The sequence below is a fragment of the Podarcis melisellensis genome (assembly GCF_964234715.1).
Source record: "Podarcis melisellensis genome assembly, chromosome: 11".
NCBI lineage: Eukaryota > Metazoa > Chordata > Lepidosauria > Squamata > Lacertidae > Podarcis > Podarcis melisellensis.
This window is the reverse complement of record NC_138543.1, coordinates 33,622,289-33,643,210: the sequence shown is the minus strand read 5'-3', so window position 1 is coordinate 33,643,210 and position 20,922 is coordinate 33,622,289. Positions and strand designations below refer to the sequence as shown.

The following is a 20,922-nucleotide window of genomic DNA, read 5'->3' as shown; positions in this document are numbered from 1 at the left end:
GGTGTCCCCCATCTTATATTAGTGAAGCTGGTTCTTCCCACCAAAGTGTAGAACCTTACATTTGTTCCTACAGAAATTCACTTTGTTAGTTTTAGCACAGTTCTCCAATTTGATGAAGATAGCACCACAGATTTCATAATATTTCATAACAAACAGAAAGGAAGCAATAGTCAGGCCAGTGAAAGATATGTTGAAATTTTGTTAAAGGATGATGGGGCAAATTGCTTGGTACTTAAGACAATGGAGTGTGTTGAAATATTCCCGCTTGCAACACACCAAAGTAAGGAAATAAGCCTCTAGAATGTAGGACTAATTAAGAGGTGAACAAAATTACCAGTTTAATCTGAATGAAAGGATAACAATACTTACTGGTTTGTTTAGATGATGGCCTACAGAATCTGCTAAAGTTCCTATGGCATCGTAAAGAATGAGCAGATTCTTATGCTGGTATTTACTAAATGCGAAGACCAGAGTATCAAGTATATAAGCGAGATAAGGAACAAGTTCTGTACAAGCCTCCTCTTCTAGAGTAGCAAAGGCACTAAGAAGCAAAAGAAAAATTTAGTATGCAGAATTAGAGAATGCACTCCTCTCTTTGAGACAAACTTTCACAGCTTTTTTCAAAAGGTCACACGGGGTGGGGGGGAAAGAACCATTCTGGTAAGATGCACTGGAAGTTGGCTTTGCATTTATTTTCACAGGTCATAACACCTCTGAAGATGGAGAAACCCTACCTTAAACTGAAGTAAAGATTTTGCTCATCACCCAAGTATCTGATTAAAGTACTTGGCCAAGGTAGTCATATTTTGTCTGGTTTCACATTAAATTGTATTTAAGTGAAATAGTGTTCTATTGCATTTCAAAATTGTTTCTTGCTTTGGGATTGTGTGAACAATGAAGAGAGGGTGGTAAATTATTTTAATAAATAAAACAAAGCCATAAACCTGAAGGGTTTTCAAAAGGCCCCAAGTTTCCAAGTAAAAGCTAGGCTCCAAAGGTACGGAAATCCAAAAGTGCTAGTGGGTGTGATGGGTTATTTGAATGTGCTTCTGGATTAAATTATTAAAATAATACCTAGAACAGAACTTGCTGACTTGACAATACACAGCATTCATGTTCTGTGCAAAGTGAGAATCAGTGACAAATGTTATCATTCCCACAAAAAAATTAAATAAAAGCAGCTACAACAAACAAGGGCATTTAGAACAGAAGAGAAACTCCTAAGACAACTTCAAAAATAAGATGTTTGTCTAGACTAATGAAAAGCTGTTCAAGATCAAACAGAATATTACAGCACAATGAAAAAGGGTTTCACATCTCCACCCTGTTCTTTGAGGACCACTGGCAATGCTTTTATGACTCTGACCTACCTGCAGGCAGCTTCTTGTACTCTCTTGTTGCTATCCAGGATGCGCTTTAGCAACTCAGTCATTAATGGCTTCAAGTACGTGTCTGGGGGTTGACTGACTACCCAGTGTGCATAGCGGCTAAGAGTCCAGCAAGTAATGGAGCGCACAAGAGCCTTTTTATCAGAGAGGCACTGAATAAGGTGAGGGATTAGCTCGGGAAGATATGGAATCATACCCTGCATACAACCTGTAAAAATAGGTTACAAATTAGACATGCCTAGCAGAATCTGCCCTCCATACACACACAAAGGAGTGAAGCCAGCATGAAATAAACAATCCATAATATTAACAAACTTCCAGGAGGCAACGTATTTTAGCAAACACAAGTGGTGGCTGTTGCCCACTGGGGATGGTGGAGAGAACAACAAGGAAAGAAAACAAGAGGGCAGAGGCAACTAACAACAGGTGGCGTTTGGGGCAGGAAGAGACAGAGATCACAACAAGCAGAAAGCCTGCTTGAGGGGGGAGAGCATAGCTAGGGGCTGGCACGGAATATAGCCTGTCCTTGAAAGTACTGACTAACCTTCAGCAATTGCTCCTAGTACTAGGATGCCTGATTCTTTCACAACCCACTCTGGATGAAAAAGCAGTTCTTTTAGAAGGGGCAAAATGTGTGGCAGCAATTCATCGCGGAATACATTGGCAAGGACATCAAGAGCAGCAGCTGAACACTTCCCTAAAATAGATACACAAAAACACATTTAATACACCTGAGACACATTCTAGTCATAAAATTTCAACTCAATGCTACGTTCCTATTAATTGTAGGCCACAAAAGCTTTATAGAATAATCAAAACAAAATCATTCCATGCATATTATCAGGAGGTTTAACTGCTCAATTAGTTTTCATTACAGAATTCATGAAGGCAATTCACAAGATGTGCAACATGTTTTGAATGCTTTTATTGAATCACATCTGAGTAACACTCAAGACATGTATTAGGTAACAGAACTTTTTGAAAAGCTTGAAAAGTTTTATTTGCTCAACTGTGAGCATGATTTCCTAAAAAGGCCCTCAAACCCCCATTAATTTCAATAGGGTTTGTACTTCATAAATGGTTTTCACCCCTTTTATCGAAAAGCTGCAACAGTTGCAAAAATCCAGAAGAAAATATTCAACTTGTGCTCTGTGACTGATAAATTACAAGTACAGTGGTACCTCTGGTTAAGTACTTAATTCGTTCCGGAGGTCCATACTTAACCTGAAACTGTTCTTAACCTGAAGCACCACTTCAGCTAATGGGGGCTCCTGCTGCCGCCGTGCCGCCAGAGCACGATTTCTGTTCTCATCCTGAAGCAAAGTTCTTAACCTGAAGAACTATTTCTGGGTTAGCGGAGTCTGTAACCTGAAGCATATGTAACCTGAAGCGTATGTAACCTGAGGTACCACTGTACAGAACATAATCCAGAGGACTTTTAAAAAACCAAGTGAAGGGAATTTTTACAAAGTTGACATTATAACTTCAGAACAATTGCTGAATAGGTGAACAATTGCTGAACAATAAAATAAGGACAATTGGTAGACTCTTAATCACAGGGTCGTGGGTTTGAGTCTCACATTGGGCAAAAGACTCCTGCGCTGCAGGGAGTTGGACTCGATGACTTGCAGAGTCCATTTCAAATCTACGACTGCACAGTATTTTATATGGCCTTACTTAAATTCCAGTCAGAAATAGTATCATCGTCATCCAGCTCATCCTCTTCCTCTTCCTCCTCTTCAATGCCATCTTCCTCATGCTGCTGTGCTACCGTCCGTGAACGGTGAAAGCGGGGCCTTATGTCTTGCTCACTATCTGGGATAGCTTCATCTTCTTCAACATCTCCCTATAATCAGAAACCAAAATGGCAAAGAGCCTATACATGCTGAAGTAATGTCAGTGTATTCGTTTTTGTATTATCAGTGCAGAGCTGAGACTTCAACATTATGTTACATGCCCTAAACCTCTGGGCACTGGGGTAAAGTAAAAGTGTGATTTAAATCTATTCACAAGATGAAGGTGGACTTCTGAGTTTACAACATATAAGCGCAAACTGGCGTATTTCCAAAAACTTATCTTACTCTGGAAAATACAGCTTGCCTTATATTTTAGCTTCATAGCCACCCTGCCCGCAATCCCATTGTTTAACTCAGTGCACTGAGTCTTCCCTTCATAGCCCATGAACCAACAAGTGGGAAGGCTGCAGAAACCAGCAGTGTTGCAACAAAGCGGTCAGAGTCTACAAATAATTGAGAGTTGTTGAATGTTGCGTATGTTGCTGCATATATTGCGCATGTTAAAGGCAAACGTTGTAAGAGTATCTAATATAAGGGACAGTGGCGCATCTTCAACAAATGAGGGGGGAAATCACACTTACCTTCAGGAGAATTATATCTATCTCTGAGTATTTCATGCCATTTACTAACACAGGTATCAACCTAAAGAGAAAGGACATTTCTTGAATATCAGCTGGTTTGCAGCTGTACAATTTCCTTTGCCTCCAATAAAATCTGGAGGTATCCAGGAAGCATTCATTGAGGCATCTGTGGCTTCTTAGCCTCTAGCACTTACAGGGACACCCCCCTTCAACCCCACTTGAAAGCATAAGATTTCAGCAGCCTTGCATACATCCCCAGTATTAAAAAGGTGTGCCAGTTATCTTCCTTGCACACACTGAAACACCACCAAGGTATACCGATGATCACTCTCAACTATGCTACCATCAATGCAAAAGAATGTATACGTTTTACACGTGGATTCTTGCCTCTGTTCCCAAAATCCTTTTTTTTAAAAAAAGACATTGAAAGCATGATGCAAAAAAATTCTGAATCTATAAAATTATGGAGGGGGGCGGGCGTAGGATCAACTTACTTGGTAAGATGCCGACACAGAACATCTTTACAAATTGGCTGTTCAGCCAAAGTCAGCCAAAACTCACAAGCCTCCAAAGCCACATTTTCATCTTGGTCCTGAGTCCTTTGTAGCATATACTACACACAAAGCCAAGGAAATAAAATGGCACAGGTGTCAGTTTCTTTGTAACTGTGATCTAATTAAAAAGAGTTTAATGTAGCAATCCACCACCAATGGGGTTGCTTACAAAAGTTGTTTTTTTAACTGAAAGTACCAGCTAAGCATGAACACCACAGTTAATTCATTTCTTTCCCATTGCACTGACTGACCCTTTATGATAATATTTTTTTGCTCAAGCTCATATTTCACAAACAGCTAACCATTGGTAGTTGGTAGTGTGAGTGTGAGAATGACAGAGAGTGTGTTCCTAGATTATTCCGCTTCCCCTAGATTTGCATGTTTCCTGCATTATCATTTAAACCAGTAAACACTGTAGATGTAGTGTTAATTTGAAAATATGTAGTACCACAGTTTTACAAACTGTTTTGCTTGGCAGCTACCTAGTGCTGACATTTCCAAGTCTGAGAAAGTGCATTCTTTACTTGGGACTGGTCACATGTATGAGAAAGACAGAAGGAAACCCTTAAGGGGCATTAAAATCTTATGAATAACTAAATAATTTTCTCCATGCCACTCCCAGTGTCCAAAAAAGGTATTCCCATGATTTTAGGAATGTTTGCTAATCACTGCAAACTGTATCAATATACAGAGCAGTTCATAATGAGGTTTCTCGATGTGATCCTATACCATAGCTGTCAACTTTTCCCTTTTTTTAAGGGAAATTCCCTTATTCCAAATAGGATTCCTCGCAAGAAAAGGGAAAAGTTGACAGGTATGTCCTATACACTGCAAAGATCACACTTAGAAAATATGCAGACATTTGCATGTGAGAACCAGCACTTGCTCTAATGCCCTGCTAAGGATATGGATGGAAGATTAAGGGTGGCTAACTCATGGCCCGCTAAATGTTGCTAGATTCCAGCTTTCATCAACTCAAGCTGATGTCCAATGTCCAACAGTCAGAGATGATGCTGGGGCAGGCAAGGGAGTTTGTAAAACCTTGCAGATCGCAGTTGAGCCATTCTGAATCAGGAAATTCACAAAATGTGTTTAGGTATCCACACTTCACACAGAATATGGCAAATGGAGAAACAGATCACAAATATAAAACAGAACATTTAGAACAATCCTCAACAGTGTATTTGACTTGCAATGGCAGCCAATACATATTTAATCTAGTACAAAAACCCTCAAGGCTAGATTACTGCAATGCGCTATATACAGGGCTGCCTGTGAGATGGTTCAGAAACGTCAGCTAGTGCAGAATTTAGCAGCCATGTTGCTCACCAGAGCAAGATGGTTTGAGCATATTACACCGATCCTAGTCCGACTGCATTGGCTACCAATTAGTTTCCAGGCCCAATTCAAAGTGCTGGTTTTGACCTATAAAGCCTTAAATGGCTCAGGACTGCAATACATTAAGGACCGCCTCTTTCCTCATCTTCTGAGGCCCTCCTTCGTGTGCCTTCTCAAGAGGTCCAGAGGGTGGCAACACGAGAACAGGCCTTCTCTGCAGTGGCTCCCTGTCTATGGAATGCTCTCCCCAGGGAAGTTCGCCTGGCGCCTTCATAATACACTTTTAGGCACCAGGCAAAAACGTTCCCTTTTAAGCTTTGGTTGATTTGATTGACATCCTATGCCCTTTTAAAATGATGGGTTGGGGGCATTATTGGGTGGTTGTTTTTATTTTGATTATATATTTTGTGGTTTTATATTTTGTTTTTTTTCCCCGTGAACTGCCCTGAAACCTCTGGGTGTAGGGTGGTATACAAATTAAATAAAAAAATAACCCCACATATGCAGAAAAATCACTCAGCGAATTTAAGTAGTATGGCTTTCCTTTTACATTTGGCACACACATGTATGTCTGAACATATGTGAACATTTACTTCTCCCTCTCCTTCTACACACACACAAAAAACTGCTATTATGTATTCATTTGTATTTAATGAAAATTCAAAAAAGTTACCTCAACAATACTAATCATGTGAGGAAGTAAGCGGTCCATTCGAACTTCCAGTAGCATCACTAGAGCCCGACACACATTTTTACGTACTTCAGGCTCCTCATCGCCCGCCAACGCAAACAGATTCTGTTGAAGGGGGAAAGGTATTGTGAATAGGAGCAAACTAAATGGTTTACAGCACCTATGAGGTTTAAAATATGTCGTTTCGTTTTTAGTAATCCCCTTATTTGGAAGGAAAGAAGTGGATCTAAATATTAATTTTTTAGAATTATTATTTTGCCTTACTAGCAGATTTACTTCAGAGCTCCAGCAGTTTTTTTTACTGTGTTATAAAGATAAAAAGATTAACTTCATTGGGGAAAAAGCATCTGTCAACAGAAATAGACATTTTTACTGGATTTGCTCATATTGGGGACTGCGGGTCTGTTGTGTTTCCTCAAGCCAAAAGCTATTAGGTGAAATCCAATGTTGCATGAACACACTTCTGCTTGCATAACACCTCCCATGCCCCCCTCAACCCTCCAGCACTGATTTAGGGGAGGGGGCAAGCAGGGAGAGGAGACAGAAGGAAAGTTCTGTTGTGCACAGAGAAGTCAATTCCACTTATTAACAGACACCAATGGATTGCATCCATTGCATAGCCATAAAATTTCTGATTCTAAGAGCCTTTTGGCTGGGCGGGGGGGGGGGGGAGAGACACTTATGAAACAATTGTTATAGTGGGAATTCTACCAGCTTTGATATCTGCAGGGACCATTTTTAAGTTTCCACTTAATTACTACTGTAGCTCTTCACAAGGAAGGATCCACAGTTCGTGGCTACCCCAAAATTGTAGCCATCAGCCCTCCTCCTCACCAGGTAAGCCCACTGGCCTTTCCCAAGGGAAGGGAATATGGGAAGCATACCAGGTTGCACACAGCTACCTGACAGTGTGGCCTGCCAGGCCAAAATGGTCCCCAACCCCTGCTGTATATGTAATACAGAACCTAAAAGCAGCTATTGTTCAGAGTTCTAGGCTCTGCAATGGTTTCACACACTAATCAACTTTACGACTTCACACATTTCATTCTTACCCTGCTTTCATGGTGTGGGAGACCTGCATGTTTGTGTTCAATTTCCATAGTTTAATTAAAATTTTATCAACAATTTTAAAGGATCAAACTCAGAAAAGATAAGAAACTTTGTGTCACCTACCTCAATAAATCCATCAATGTGCAACATAAGGGCCTGAGTCCTACTGATGATAAACTGATTGACACATGCAACTGCATGGGACCTACAAAATGAATTTTTTTTTCTTTTAAAAATCAAATCAAAAAGTACACTCACCACTTCTAAGACTCAAAACAGATTTGAAACTGATGTGTGAAAGAAACCAAAAGCTATTTTAGTAGTACAATGGCTATAGCATGTGTGTATAGCAACTATTAGCAACCAGAAAAGACTCAGGAACAGTAAAAACATTCTACACTAGTTACAACCAAGTGTAATCTCCAAAGCATGCCCAAATTTTAAGTGAGCCCAAGGATTTACAAGTTACAAAACATGAACACTGCAGCTGGGATCCACAGAGGTCTGCATGCACGTCAAGACATTTATTTTTGGACTGCCACTCCAAAGTCAAGGCTCTTTCCAAATGTCATACACACATTAAGATTCAAGTGTGGTTAATTGAGTAGTTTGGGAACACTAAGATGTGGGGCGGGGGAGAGAGAGTTTACATCCAGGAGACAACTGGAAGTGTTTCTGTTAGTATCCAGTAAAAATACACCTACATTGCCTTAATGACAAAAGTTTATTGACTGGTTTCCCACTTGTAATTGGTAATCAATTGCGTCACAGCAACTGCCTTGGGCAAAAAGAACTGACGCTTCTGGTTTACAATAATTTCCCTTCCTAGAGGCCAGGTAAATCGCTGTTTACAATGGTGCTAGGCTCCAGTGAAGTGAACCATGCTTTCATGAAACGATGCTGAGGAACTTCAGCAAATGCAACGCATTTGTTCAAAGTCTCAGAAACTGGAAGAGTATCAGTCAGACTAGATAAACAATTTGTTTTTGGCCTGAAATGGCATTCAAGTTAGCCATGTTTAAAATACCGTCCCATAAAATCTTGCTAACTGAAGTATGTGAAAAATGTGTGTGTGTGTTTACAAACATGCATGGTCATCTCTTACCTTATCTTTGGACTGCTATGCTTGAAGAACTGTAAAAACTTAGGGATCATGATATTGAGAGGGCGATCTAATGCATCGCTATCTAAGATTTCAGCAGAATCTTCACAAATCTTCTGAAGAGCTCCAAATGCACCCTGCCAAATAAACACACGTTTTGGTGATTGTTTGAAAATTCTATATGGACACCTTATTATTTTAGAAATCCTCACTCCCTTATCTCAGTACACTCCTATTTAAAAAATAACACCTGGTAGCAATTTCTAGATTAAAAATGTAAGCAAAAGAAAATCCTGCTGGAACCAATCAGTTAGACCTGGCTGGGATCCTGTAACCATTTGCTGTGGAAGCAAAAGATAGACTGACTCCGGGGATGAAGTGGGAAGGTTTCCCCACGTTAGCCTCCGAAGTGGATAGAGTGGAAAGCACCCAGCATCTGGGCATCAAAAAGCAGAGGAAGTTTTGGCACCCAAGCATCCTGCCTAAAGTCTTCCCAGATCTCCTAGAGCTAGAACAACATAGGTTAATGAGCAAGATTGAATAAATGCAAAAATCTGCATGAACAAGTCTTGCTTAGCATGTTCTTTTGGATGTCTCCAATACTAAACAGGAATTCTTTTTTTGTAGGATTACATTGACATGTGAATGAACATTTGCACACTTGAGTATCAGGCAGCAAAAAAACTGGACCTTATTGAGTGTCTGTTATACAACAATTGCCCCAATATTTCAATCAACTTTCACTGAGAGTTACGCTATTTTCTTATGGGTAACAGATCAACACTAATGTGCTTGGGTGAGCAGGATCATTTAAATCGCTTTTTGGAAGATTAAAGGTAAAAATAGATTCCCTCACTGTTCAGTAGTAATTATGGTTAGATTACAATGCAGTTTAAATGCAATTTAAAATTTGGTTATCTTCTACCAAATGCAAATGTAGTACTAGATGGAAAATATGTCATACCTCACAGGTATTGTAGTCTTCAGAATCCAGTAGGCTACAAAGCTTTGGTAAGAGGTCAGGCCAATTCTGCAATTCTCCTTTTGAGGCAATGGTTGTAATCAGGATACCTTGGATTTGTTGGAAAAAGAATAAAGTTAACCAACCCATTTAGTATTCTGATGTAAGCATACAAGTGTTAACAAATGAATTATATCAGAAACAGGAGCAGTCTTCCTCTCTAGAATATTAAACAGAAAGATGGTTTGATCTTTCGGTCTGTGAACAGAATTAATTTGATAAGTAAAGAAATTCCTTTGCTCTCAAATCGTTTTCCTAAAGCTACAGAAATATTAAGTGATGAAATCAACATTCCAAGCAACACTGTTTAACACTAGGCAGATAGATGGCCACTGCTGGCCATTACTACAGGGGTTGAGGGAATCTAGCAGGCAGTGGTATAGCTACATATGCAGCTTTTCAACTGCGTATTTACAGGGCAGTAATGCCTCTACAACTCTAGCTGCAGGCAGCCATTTATGGCAGCATTGGGAACACTTGGGGACCACACTTGTTCACCTAAAGTAAACATGTGAATACCAAGTTATACTAGTGCAGAAAGATCAATAATTTTGCTCTACAAAACTACCACCAATCTTAACACTGACCACACTCAAACTGATCGCTGGATTTGTCTTATAACAAACCATTTATTAGGGTCAGATTATGGAACTACTGTACTATCCCCCTTAGGCAGAGTTGCTAAGTCATTCCTCTTTGGAACAATTACCAGTCAGCTCTGAAAGATCTCCGAAATACCTTCAAAGCACAGAAACAAGCCAATCATTTCAGACTGAAGACATTTAGCTATACCATAAAGCTATAAAAATATTCACACTCTAATGAGTGGCAGAGGGAAATAAGAGAACTATCAGTAAATAACCAGTACAAGCAAAACAGATTACACTAAACTTTTCTAGCGGTAAAGACTTCAAAACAACAACTTCCAATGTTGTGGCTCAAACCGAATGTTGAAACCCTGTGCACATTTACAAAGGAGCAGGGAACTTACTTCTGATTAAAATCATTGTGATCCAGCTCCAAGATATTCAATGTACTGAATGGCTACATCACAAGTAGTGGTCAAGAGGATAGACCTACTAATATAAATAGCTTCTCTTAAACCATTTGCGGAACACTGATTCATATAATCCTTCTTTAAATATTGTAGTTTATAGAATCAGCTAAGAAAACGCTTCCACTTGCAAAATGTGGCTGTGCCAAAGGAAACGTGCTCCTCTCCTACTTCACAGAAGAAAATATGACCTGTATTTGCATTCTGTAAGTAAAAATCCCACCTTGATAACCATGCTCTACACATTTTCCTTAAAATGCTACATTTCAAAAGCATGGAAATTGTTATTTATCAACATGGATTGGAGGTGTGGAGGAGACTGAACTGTGGAGAATTTAGCTGCGTCCAGCAAAAAGCCATTTAAATGTTTCAGAAGTTAGCCAACCATATATTCACAGAATGTAATCGATTTTAAAGTAATTGCTTCCTTGAAGTGCAAGGAGAAAGCTTTAACCCATCCTCCTTTCCACATGTCAAAACAATGTCACCACACTCCACACTCCAATGACTAGCTTCTGGGTAGCAGTGAGTTTGTGTGTTTCCAGAAATGGGGCATTAGCCACTCTTTCTCGTCTTCCCAGTAGGTCTTTGTGCAACCTGATAACTGCACAGCACCTAAGAGTTTCATTCGGATCTCTGCTACCTCCTCCCACATTCTGTCTGAAGAGTCTTACCAGACGTGGACCCCTTCCACCTGCTAATCTGATGAGGAGTTCTTCAGAACCTTGCCCACCATTCTGTGATTATTTTGGTTAGCCCAAGAGAAGGTATTGCCCTAATTTTTTTTATGAGCCAACACAGCTACCTTTACTTTGTGTGTGACTTTTCATTCCAAAGACTTTGTAGACAGCAACTACTTCCTTCTACCCTGAACTAAATATAACACACTGCTGATTGTCACTACAACCAAAATGTATATATAGTAAAGTCTTATTTATTTAACTTGTATACTGCCCTTCATCCGAAGATCTCAGGGCAGTTCAGTCAGTTGAAGTTTAAAACCCATTTCAATTTTAGTCACAAAGATGAAACATTACTTTAACACACAACTTGTCCAGAAGCATAGTAAATGGTCAAAACAAAAACATCTAAAGAAAGAAAATGTTGTTTTCTGTGAAGATAAGAACAAAGGACTTGGAAACCAATGATATATTAAACTGATTTATGTCAAAATGTTTCACTTCTGGTAACATAGACCACAATATTCCAATATTACCGTAATTAAAATATTGAAGTACAGTACACTATCCTATCCAATCAGATTGGATTGGTACACTAGCATATTTGGACCTCTCAATTATTAAACAAACAAACACATTTTAAGAAACCCTCTAAAACAGCTCTCCCAGAAGCTTTAAAGTCATTTAGCATAGCATGCAAACAGTTGCCACCAACAACTGGCCTACAAATAGTTTTAAATACCTGCAACTCACCTACAGTGGCTCTGATTAACGGGGAGGAGTCTCCAATATTGTTTAAGCACTCGCTTTTAATGAAATCAGTTACTCCATTAGGAAAATTGTGAAAGTGAGCTTTCACATTATTCTTCAAGATGAGACCACTCAACGACCGTGTAGGTTCATCTAAAATGAGGAGTTTTAAAGTGGAATTTAAACATTTTAGTAAAATAATACATACTCTACAGAAGCTTTAAACACTGCTAATATTTCATATGGCAAATCTTTATCAGGGACACATTAAAATTAGCTGTTAAAAAAACCCAAGAACTTGATAGTACAGTATAAGTGAAGCACTCCTTTACCTAGAAACAGGACACACCAGCCATCTTGTAGCAGGGCTCACAATATCAAGTATAAAATTTAAATTGTTTTATACTTCATGGCTGTCACTAAGGAATAAGGCCTATGGTACTAGAGTAATGTCTTGAGAACAACACCTCACTTTGTCCAGTTTGTTTATCCTGTGCTTTGTAGTGGGAAGCCATCTGCCCAGAATACTGTACATGTGAAGGCGGTGACGGTCCTGTGTGAGTGTCTGGAGCGGTTGGAGGACGGATGGCGTCAAACAGATTGAGATTGAATCCTGACAAGACAGAAGTACTGTTTCTGGGGGACAGGAGGCGGGCAGGTGTGGAGGATTCCCTGGTCCTGAATGGGGTAACTGTGCCCCTGAAGGACCAGGTGCGCATCCTGGGAGTCATTTTGGACTCACAGCTGTCCATGGAGGCACAGGTCAAATCTGTATCCAGGGCAGCTGTTTACCAGCTCCATCTGGTACGTAGGCTGAGACCCTATCTGCCTGCGGACTGCCTCGCCAGAGTGGTGCATGCTCTGGTTATCTCCCGCTTGGACTACTGCAACGCGCTCTACGTGGGGCTACCTTTGAAGGTGACCCGGAAACTACAACTAATCCAGAATGCAGCAGCCAGACTGGTGACTGGGAGCGGCCACCGAGACCATATAACACCGGTCTTGAAAGACCTACATTGGCTCCCAGTACGTTTCCGAGCACAATTCAAAGTGTTGGTGCTGATCTTTAAAGCCCTAAACGGCCTCGGTCCAGTATACCTGAAGGAGCGTCTCCACCCCCATCGTTCTACCGGACACTGAGGTCCAGCACCGAGGGCCTTCTGGCGGTTCCCTCACTGCGAGAAGCCAAGTTACAGGGAACCAGGCAGAGGGCCTTCTCGGTAGTGGCGCCCTCCCTGTGGAACGCCCTCCCACCAGATGTCTTCTACCAGACTTTTAGAAGACATCTGAAGGCAGCCCTGTTTAGGGAACCTTTTAATGTTTGATGTATCACAGTATTTTAATATTCTTTTGGAAGCCGCCCAGAGTGGCTGGGGAAACCCAGCCAGATGTGCGGGGTATAAATAATAAATTATTATTATAATATTATTATGGGGACCTTCCCACGGCCTGCATCAAAATTTAAGGAAAAAGAAATCCTAAAAAGTCTTGTCATGTGAGTAAGTCTCTTTCTTAACTACTGTATGGCAATGCCATATTTTCACCTCCAATAAATAAAAAGAAGTACAAGGCAGATGAGGGTTTTTTATACACTAAAACCCATCTGAAAAGAAAATATTTGCTTCAAAATAAGTTTCACATTAAGGTACAATCAAGGAATAGAAAATATAATACAATTTAGACCCTATTAGTATATTTTTACTAAAAAGCTTTCATTTTTATCTTTTAGTCAAATGCTCAAACAAATGCCAAAGAAGAATCTGTATTAACCACATTTTGGAAAGTTTTGACATAGGATGTCTTAATTGCTTCTTTGTCCCCTCCTGGATGAATTGGTGAGCCAGGCTAGATACCAACATTCTAAGAATGAACCCTGTTGCTTATTTAGTTAAACAGAATTTCAAGTGTGTTAAAAATATAGACTTCTGTTGGAAAACATTCCATGATTTGAACACCCAGACTAAGGCTGCAGTCCTGCATACACTTACCTGAGAATAAATTTAATAGAACTTAACGTGTCTTTAGTTCTAAGCAGGCCATGAATAGGATTCTACTGTAACAGGAAATAAAATAGCCAAGCACAAAACCCAAACTAGAGGTACACTTCCTGCATAAAGACCAAATCCTACCATCACAAAACCCAGTGCTTTTTTAATTATCCAAATGCCACATTTAGTAAGAATCCGGAGCTTGAATAATTTAGCAGGAAATACATGGTTATGGATCCAAACACTGGCCTTTAGAAGGCTCTAACAGGGAGCCTTGCATCAAAAGCAGGATTAGAAAAGAATGTTTTATTTTTTTAAGATGGATGCATTGTTACAGAGCCAATGTTAATGTATAGGGAGCTAGATTACTAAAGAGGGCATAAAATATCTAAACAATTGGCAGAACTGACTTGCACACAGGAATAACAGTAGCTCAAAATAAATGAAGACTAGCAAAAGTGCATAATTTTGTGCACTCCCTTAAGCAAAGGTTCTCTGCTTCTCCCCTCCCCAGTTAAAATATCTGTACTATTTAACATCACCATTATTTTATAAATGTTTGGGGGGGACCCTTGCCCTTGAACAAGTTTTTTGCTTTTCTGTAAGATATTGTAGCCATGTTAACACCATGACTAGTTTCATTGACATGAAAACATCTGGGGTTTTTTAGTAAGAATCTTGGAAAGCTCCACCAATACGTTACTCACAACCCTAACTTAAACAGATGTGCTTGAAGCAAATTCCATTTATTTCAAAACAACTGATCTTGGGACCACAGCATAAGGAACATTTGATTATAATCAAGCCTACAGACTATATTTATGTATGCACTGAATTCCTACAGTGCCTTTCATCACACACAGCAAACACAATATGATTGTAATCTACAAAATTGCAAGTAAAAAGCCCCCAAACATGAAAAGTGCCTGCGTATTTTTTCTAGTTTTGTGAGTGCTTATTAAAAATGGTATAGAGCTAGTGACTCACCTTCAGATTTTAGCTTCGTAAGAACAAATATCAGGTAGTTGTTGAAGTCTGGATACTGATTGAGCTGTTCCAGTTTCTACAGTAGAGCATTCTGTTAAAGACCATTTCTTGTGCATTGTTTGCAAGTTCTCAATACATTTAAACATGCAGCTGAAACTGTTTTGGTTTTTTGTTTGTTTTTTAAAAGATCAAAACTGGAAGTAAAAAGTTTCTAAATACTGACAAAGTGTAATCAGGACAGCAAACACAGCAAGGTACTTCAGTACAAATCTGGAGGTCTTGTTATTTGCCATTTAACTGGCTGTCAATAACAAGGAACATTTGCCACCAACAACCACAATAGAAAAAACTGGAAATTTAACGCAGTACTATGTGGAAGCATGCATAGCTATGTCTCCCTTCAGCTGTTAAGAGCTTCCCATGCACAGTTTCCTAGCTCTCTGTTGGATGCAAATGCAATGCAGATCATTGCTCTTCCCTGCTTAGTAGTGGTTAGCATATACAGAAACCATTCCTCCCCATCACTTGCCTTAGGCCTTGTCAAATCCAAAGCAAATGGCAGCAAATTAGTGTCTCTGCTGGCCTCAACCCATGAGACTCAAGCAATGAAACACAACTGCCATCAGCCCCAAGCCACGGCAATGGTCAGGGGTGATGTGAATTATAGTCCGTAACAGCTGGTGAGTACCACATTGGCAGAAACCCAGTGCTAACTTTTGCAACTCACCTAGATTTTTGCTGTCATTTAAAGTTAAGTTACTCGCAGACTGACTACTGCGAGAATCAACTGATGCATAGAGACTCATTTCAAGATTAAGTGAGCATACCTGTTTACACTATGCATGCTTATACACCCTATAGGTTAATCCCATGCACACCTATTCAAAAACAAGTCCCACTGGGTCCAATGGAACCTTCTTGAGAGTGATAGGATTGCAGCCTTAGGCTGCAATGAAAGCTACTCACACTCTCAGAGTCACTCCAGCTTTAAAAGATTTGTACCCATGTCTAGGATTGCAATCTAAATCTGAAACAATGTGAAGAATTCAGACATTTTAGAAAGAAATAAAACTTTGATAAAGTATTCTAGTAAAATGCTAGTTACAGATAGGTAGCCGTGTTGGTCTGCCATAGTCAAAACAAAATTTTTTTTCCTTCCAGTAGCACCTTAAAGACCAACTAAGTTAGTTCTTGGTATCTGAAGAAGTGTGCATGCACACGAAAGCTCATACCAAGAACTAACTTAGTTGGTCTTTAAGGTGCTACTGGTAGTAAAATGCTGTTGCAGACAGTAAAGATACAATCTTGTAAGCCCATCCATGGGAGCAGACCCCATTGAATTAAATTTAACTCCTTTGAAGGCATGTATACAATAGCATTGTAAGTATTTTAAATAAATATTTGTATGTACACATGTAGACATATGGTTGTTATAGTTCATCTTACTAACAATGTCAGAAAGATGTGCAAGCCATAGAAAACAGTGTGGTGTCGCTACAGGAGTGTTTTCTGTTCTCTTCTATTGAGTTTGATTACTCCCAAGTTATTTCCCAGTGTTCTTGTCACTTTCAGAGATGTTGAAGAAAGCCAATGAATCTATTTTAGCAAAATTAGTCTGGCATTCTAGGCAATGCAATGTACCCAATTACTTTCCCCTATTACAAAACATCAACTGAGCATACTGCATGTTGATGTATCAAACTCAAGATGGTAGAAAGTGGTCAAACACATACCTATTTCAAGAATGTATGTTTTAAAAAGGTGCAGCCTGACCATCTATCAGCAGCTGTGATATCATACTTCTAACCAGAAACGAACCAACCCAGCAATCAGATTATCAGATTGGGCACAAAACAATAGGAAAAACTGTGAACTGCCCTGAGACCTGCGGGTATAGGGCAGTATGCAAATTTAATGAATAATAATAAGAGTGTACATTACTTCTGAATGTGGGCTGTTAGCTAAGCCCTTCCTACACCCACTTAACTATCAAAGAGGTAGGAGGGACATATCAAATATTCCAGCCATTGAGCAATGCTTTGAAAACAATATCTGCTTGTATCTTCCTACTATCTATATAAAAGCATATTATTTTTGGAATTTGTAATTAAGGTTCCTTACAAATAATGGTTAAAGTGCTACAAGGACTCCAGTTAAGTAGAAAATTCCTTATGTTCCCACTGCTTTGTCAATGGTTCCCAAAGTGTAAGAACTTCAGCAGAGAAGCCTAGACAGTTGTCAAGTAAGGATCAAGTTTCTCACTGATCCTTTTGCAAGATGCAGGTCATGACAGTCATGTCAGAAAAGTAGTAAGTTCGTCCCATTCGGTCAGCCAAAAAGCAGGCTAGTGGCACAATGGGTCAGTGTGTCTGGCAGTTAACCAGAAGGCTGGTGGTTTGAGCCCACCCAGGGTTGGTAATGGGCAGGATTCCTGCATTGCAAGGGGTGGACTAGATGATCCTCAAGTCCCTTCCTACTCTACAATTCTATGATTTTCTACTCATAGGGAAATCTACCACCTTAGCTGCGCCCACGGACTGTTGTGACACTTTTCTGCAATTAGGTTCCAAAATAGTTTGTTATCCCTGACAATAGCCTACCCCAAGTGCAGATGGGAAAACGAAATAAGGCAATCTAGTGTGACCCAGCATAGGCTCATAAAATAGGAGAGTTGTGGGTGAAACGTCACCCATCATGACCACTATTTGTAAAAAATGAGATTTTTTTTTTACATTTCTCCCGTCCGTTTACTACACCATGCTCAGTGATATTTCATTGTAAAGTACTCTGGAAATCTGAATTTAATGGGGATAAAACACACATTTGTAAACTGAAAATCTGAACAAACCATACCTATCAACCGCCAGTTGTTCAATCATTTCATTTTAGTAGCGCTGTGCCTTGTCGTACATTTTATGTTTGATTAGCTGCATGCTTTTTACTTTGGTTCAGCCTTCTGAATCATACCCAGATCTCTAGTCCAAGGGAAAACAAACACTGTAACTTTGGACCCTAATGCTATAAACATACATCCGCAAGCTTTGTCTTAACCATACCAATGGACATGTAAGAACTACATGCTTTAGGAGGTTTCAACCGAGAAACCTTTGATTTCATCCAGCCTTTAGCAGAAGCATGAGTGTCTCCTATACGCCGACATTCAACAAGCAAGCCCCTCCATCAGCTCTCTACCGAGTCCACAACAGACAATGGGTCTTCACAATGCAACAAAAGGAAACGGGGAACTAACGGTTTGCAGCCTATTCCCCCACTTCTGAAGGTGACCCTTACCCTCCTCGTCTGCAATAGCGACCTGCCGTCCTTTCTACCTGTTAAACGAAATGCCAACAAAGCCAGCTGCCTCGCCGGGCGCTATCAATCACACGTGCGCCCGGGTGGTCCGACACGACTCCGTGCCCCGGGGGTACAAAGGACCGCTTCTACACGTGTCTCGTCCAAAGCCAGCCAGGTTCTCCAGAGGAACCACCGGCGGAGGGCTGAGTTGGGGGAAGAATTCATGGCCGAAAAGGTCCTCCTGCCCAGGCCCGGAGATGAGGGGGGGGGGCGGGGAGATCCCGACACCGGAGCTGCCAAGCCTTTAAAAAGCCAAACGGGGCTCGGCGCCAGGCTGGCAACAGGTGCGAGGCCGCGAAGCCTCGCGGGGCCAGAGCAGGGTCGCCGCCTCCGTTCCTGGCGGTTCAAAGCCCGCGCCACGGCCGGGCGGAGGCCGGGCCTACAACGCCTCCGCCAGCCGGCGACCCCGAAGGGAAGCGGCTTCCTCCTCCTCCTCCTCCTCCTCCCGGCGGAATCTCTCCCTCCTGCGCGGCTCCTCTGCCCTTCCGGCGGCGGGGGGCCCAGACCTTGGGCCCGGCCTGGCGCTCCCTCCTTCCCTCCCGGCGCCGCCACCCCTTCGGGAGGAGGATACTTGTTGCACGGCTCTCTGCGTGGTGGTGTCCGGGGACTGCGACTCCTTGAGCAGCTGCAGGATCTGCTGGAGCCCCTGCTCGTCGGGTTTCCACTCGTACTCCATCTTGGCGCTCTGCAAAGACAACAGGCGGCGGCGGCCGTTAGAGGCGGCGGAGGAGGAGGCGACGCTAGGCCCGAGCGGGGAGGGCAGCGCGGCGGAGGAAGCGCTCCCGGCGGGTGGGCCCGGCCTAGTTCCCTCCCCCTCCCCCCCTCCCCACACGGCAGCCTCCCCCCCGAGCCCCACGGACCTGCTGCTCGCTTGCGCTCAGCCCCGGCCGCCGCTGCCGCCGCCTACTGTGCGCTGCGCAGAGCCGACTGAGTCACGGAGGAGAATTGGCAATCTGGCTCGGAGAACCCGGCCGCGCCGCATCCCCCTGGGTCCTAGAGCCGCCGCTCCCGCGCCGGGCTGCTGGCTCCTTCCCCCCGCCCTCGCCGAGAGAGAGGAGAGCTTCCCCTCGGACCGCCCAGCCGAGCGCTGAGGGAGAGGAGGCCGCGGGAGGCAGAAGAGGCCGCCCCTTCAACCCGCGCTTGTCGCTGGGAGGCCTGCTAATCTAGACTCACCCCCTCCGACCAGGCTCTAGGGGGCGGCAGAGAGCATTGGGGGGAGGGTCTCATGTTATCTATAGTTATCCGTATAGTTAAAGCTATGGTTTTCCCAGTCGTGATGAATGGAAGTGAGAGCTGGACCATAAAGAAGGCTGATCACCAAAGAATTGATGCTTCTGAATTATGATGCTGGAGGAGACTCTTGAGAGTCCCATGGACTACAAGAAGATCAAACCTATTCATTCTTATGGAAATCAGCCCTGAGTGCTCACTGGAAGGACAGATCCTGAAGCTGAGGCTCCAATACTTTGGCCACCTCATGAGAAGACTCCCTGGAAAAGACCCTGATGTTGGGAAAGATGGAGGGCACAAGGAGAAGGAGACGACAAAGGGTGAGATGACTGGACAGTGTTCTCGAAGCCACCAGCATGAGTTTGACCAAGCTGCGGGAGGCAGTGGAAGACAGGAGTGCCTGGCGTGCTCTGGTCCATGGGGTCACGAAGAGTCGGACATGACTAAATGACTAAACAACAACAACATGTTATCTAAGCAGGCTGGGATGCAGGCAAAGTCCTCTCCTGCCCAAAGGAAGCAATGCCTGTTACCTACATTTGAGAAATTCCCTACCAATTTCCCTCCTTGAGTCTCCCCACAGGCCTTAAAAAAAACCCAAAACGTCATTGCACCGTTTTCCTAACAGCAATTTTGGTGCACACTTAGAATCCTAGAGGTGGAAGGGACCCCCAGAGTCATCTAGTCCAACCCCTTGCAATGCAGGAATCTCAGCTAAAGCATCTATGACAGATGGCCAACCAACCTCTGCTTAATAAACCTCCAAGGAAGGAGAGTCCACCAACTCTGTTCCACTGTCAAACTGTTTAGGCTTGCCATACTGGGGGGAAAAAGCTCAACAATTTAATCTGAATCTCCTTCCTTGAAGCCATTGGTTCATTTCCTACCCTCCAGAGCAAGAGAAAACAAGTTTGCTCCATCTTCCATGTGACAGCCCTTCAGATATTTGAAGATGGCTATCATAGTTCCTGTCAGTCTCCTCCAGGCTACACATACTCAACTCCCTCAAACATTCCTCATAACGCTTGGTTTCAAGACCCTATCGATCTATGCATTTTATATACTCAGAATAAAGTCCAGTTTAAGTCAGTGAAACTACTCCCTAGTAAAGGGTTAAAGGATTGAAGCCTTAACCCGTGGGTAGGCAAACTAAGGCCCAGGGGCCAGATCCGGCCCACTCGCCTTCTAAATCCAGTCCAGGAATCAGTGTGTTTTTACATGAGTAGAATGTGTCCTTTTATTTAAAATTCGTCTCTGGGTTATTTGTGGGGCATAGGACTTTGTTCTTTTTCTTTTTGAAAATATAGTCTGGCCCCCCACAAGGTCTGAGGGACAGTGGACCGGCCACCTGCTGAAAA

General features: G+C 42.0%; 1 protein-coding gene across 2 annotated transcripts in view; it reads right to left on the bottom strand.

Annotated features, from left to right (window-relative positions):
• The window catches only part of TNPO1 (transportin 1), a 32,847-nt gene extending 13,278 nt beyond the window's left edge, over window positions 1-19,569 (bottom strand). Inside the window, exons 1-14 of one of the 2 annotated variants that reach the window (XR_014172656.1) lie at window positions 19,195-19,569; window positions 18,906-19,019; window positions 14,981-15,056; window positions 12,009-12,158; window positions 9,465-9,571; window positions 8,504-8,637; window positions 7,522-7,603; window positions 6,331-6,453; window positions 4,260-4,378; window positions 3,766-3,826; window positions 3,066-3,234; window positions 1,933-2,085; window positions 1,371-1,596; window positions 370-541 (exon numbers count right to left, since the gene is read on the bottom strand). Coding sequence is in view for 1 of the 2 variants with exons in the window: in XM_081929356.1 (XP_081785482.1) it covers window positions 370-541; window positions 1,371-1,596; window positions 1,933-2,085; window positions 3,066-3,234; window positions 3,766-3,826; window positions 4,260-4,378; window positions 6,331-6,453; window positions 7,522-7,603; window positions 8,504-8,637; window positions 9,465-9,571; window positions 12,009-12,158; window positions 14,981-15,056; window positions 18,906-19,010 (1,677 nt within the window). In the remaining variant the exon portion in view is untranslated. The remainder of the gene's footprint in view (window positions 1-369; window positions 542-1,370; window positions 1,597-1,932; window positions 2,086-3,065; window positions 3,235-3,765; window positions 3,827-4,259; window positions 4,379-6,330; window positions 6,454-7,521; window positions 7,604-8,503; window positions 8,638-9,464; window positions 9,572-12,008; window positions 12,159-14,980; window positions 15,057-18,905; window positions 19,020-19,194) is intronic. The other variant, XM_081929356.1, reaches the window with a different exon arrangement.
• Window positions 19,570-20,922: the final 1,353 nt, after the last annotated feature.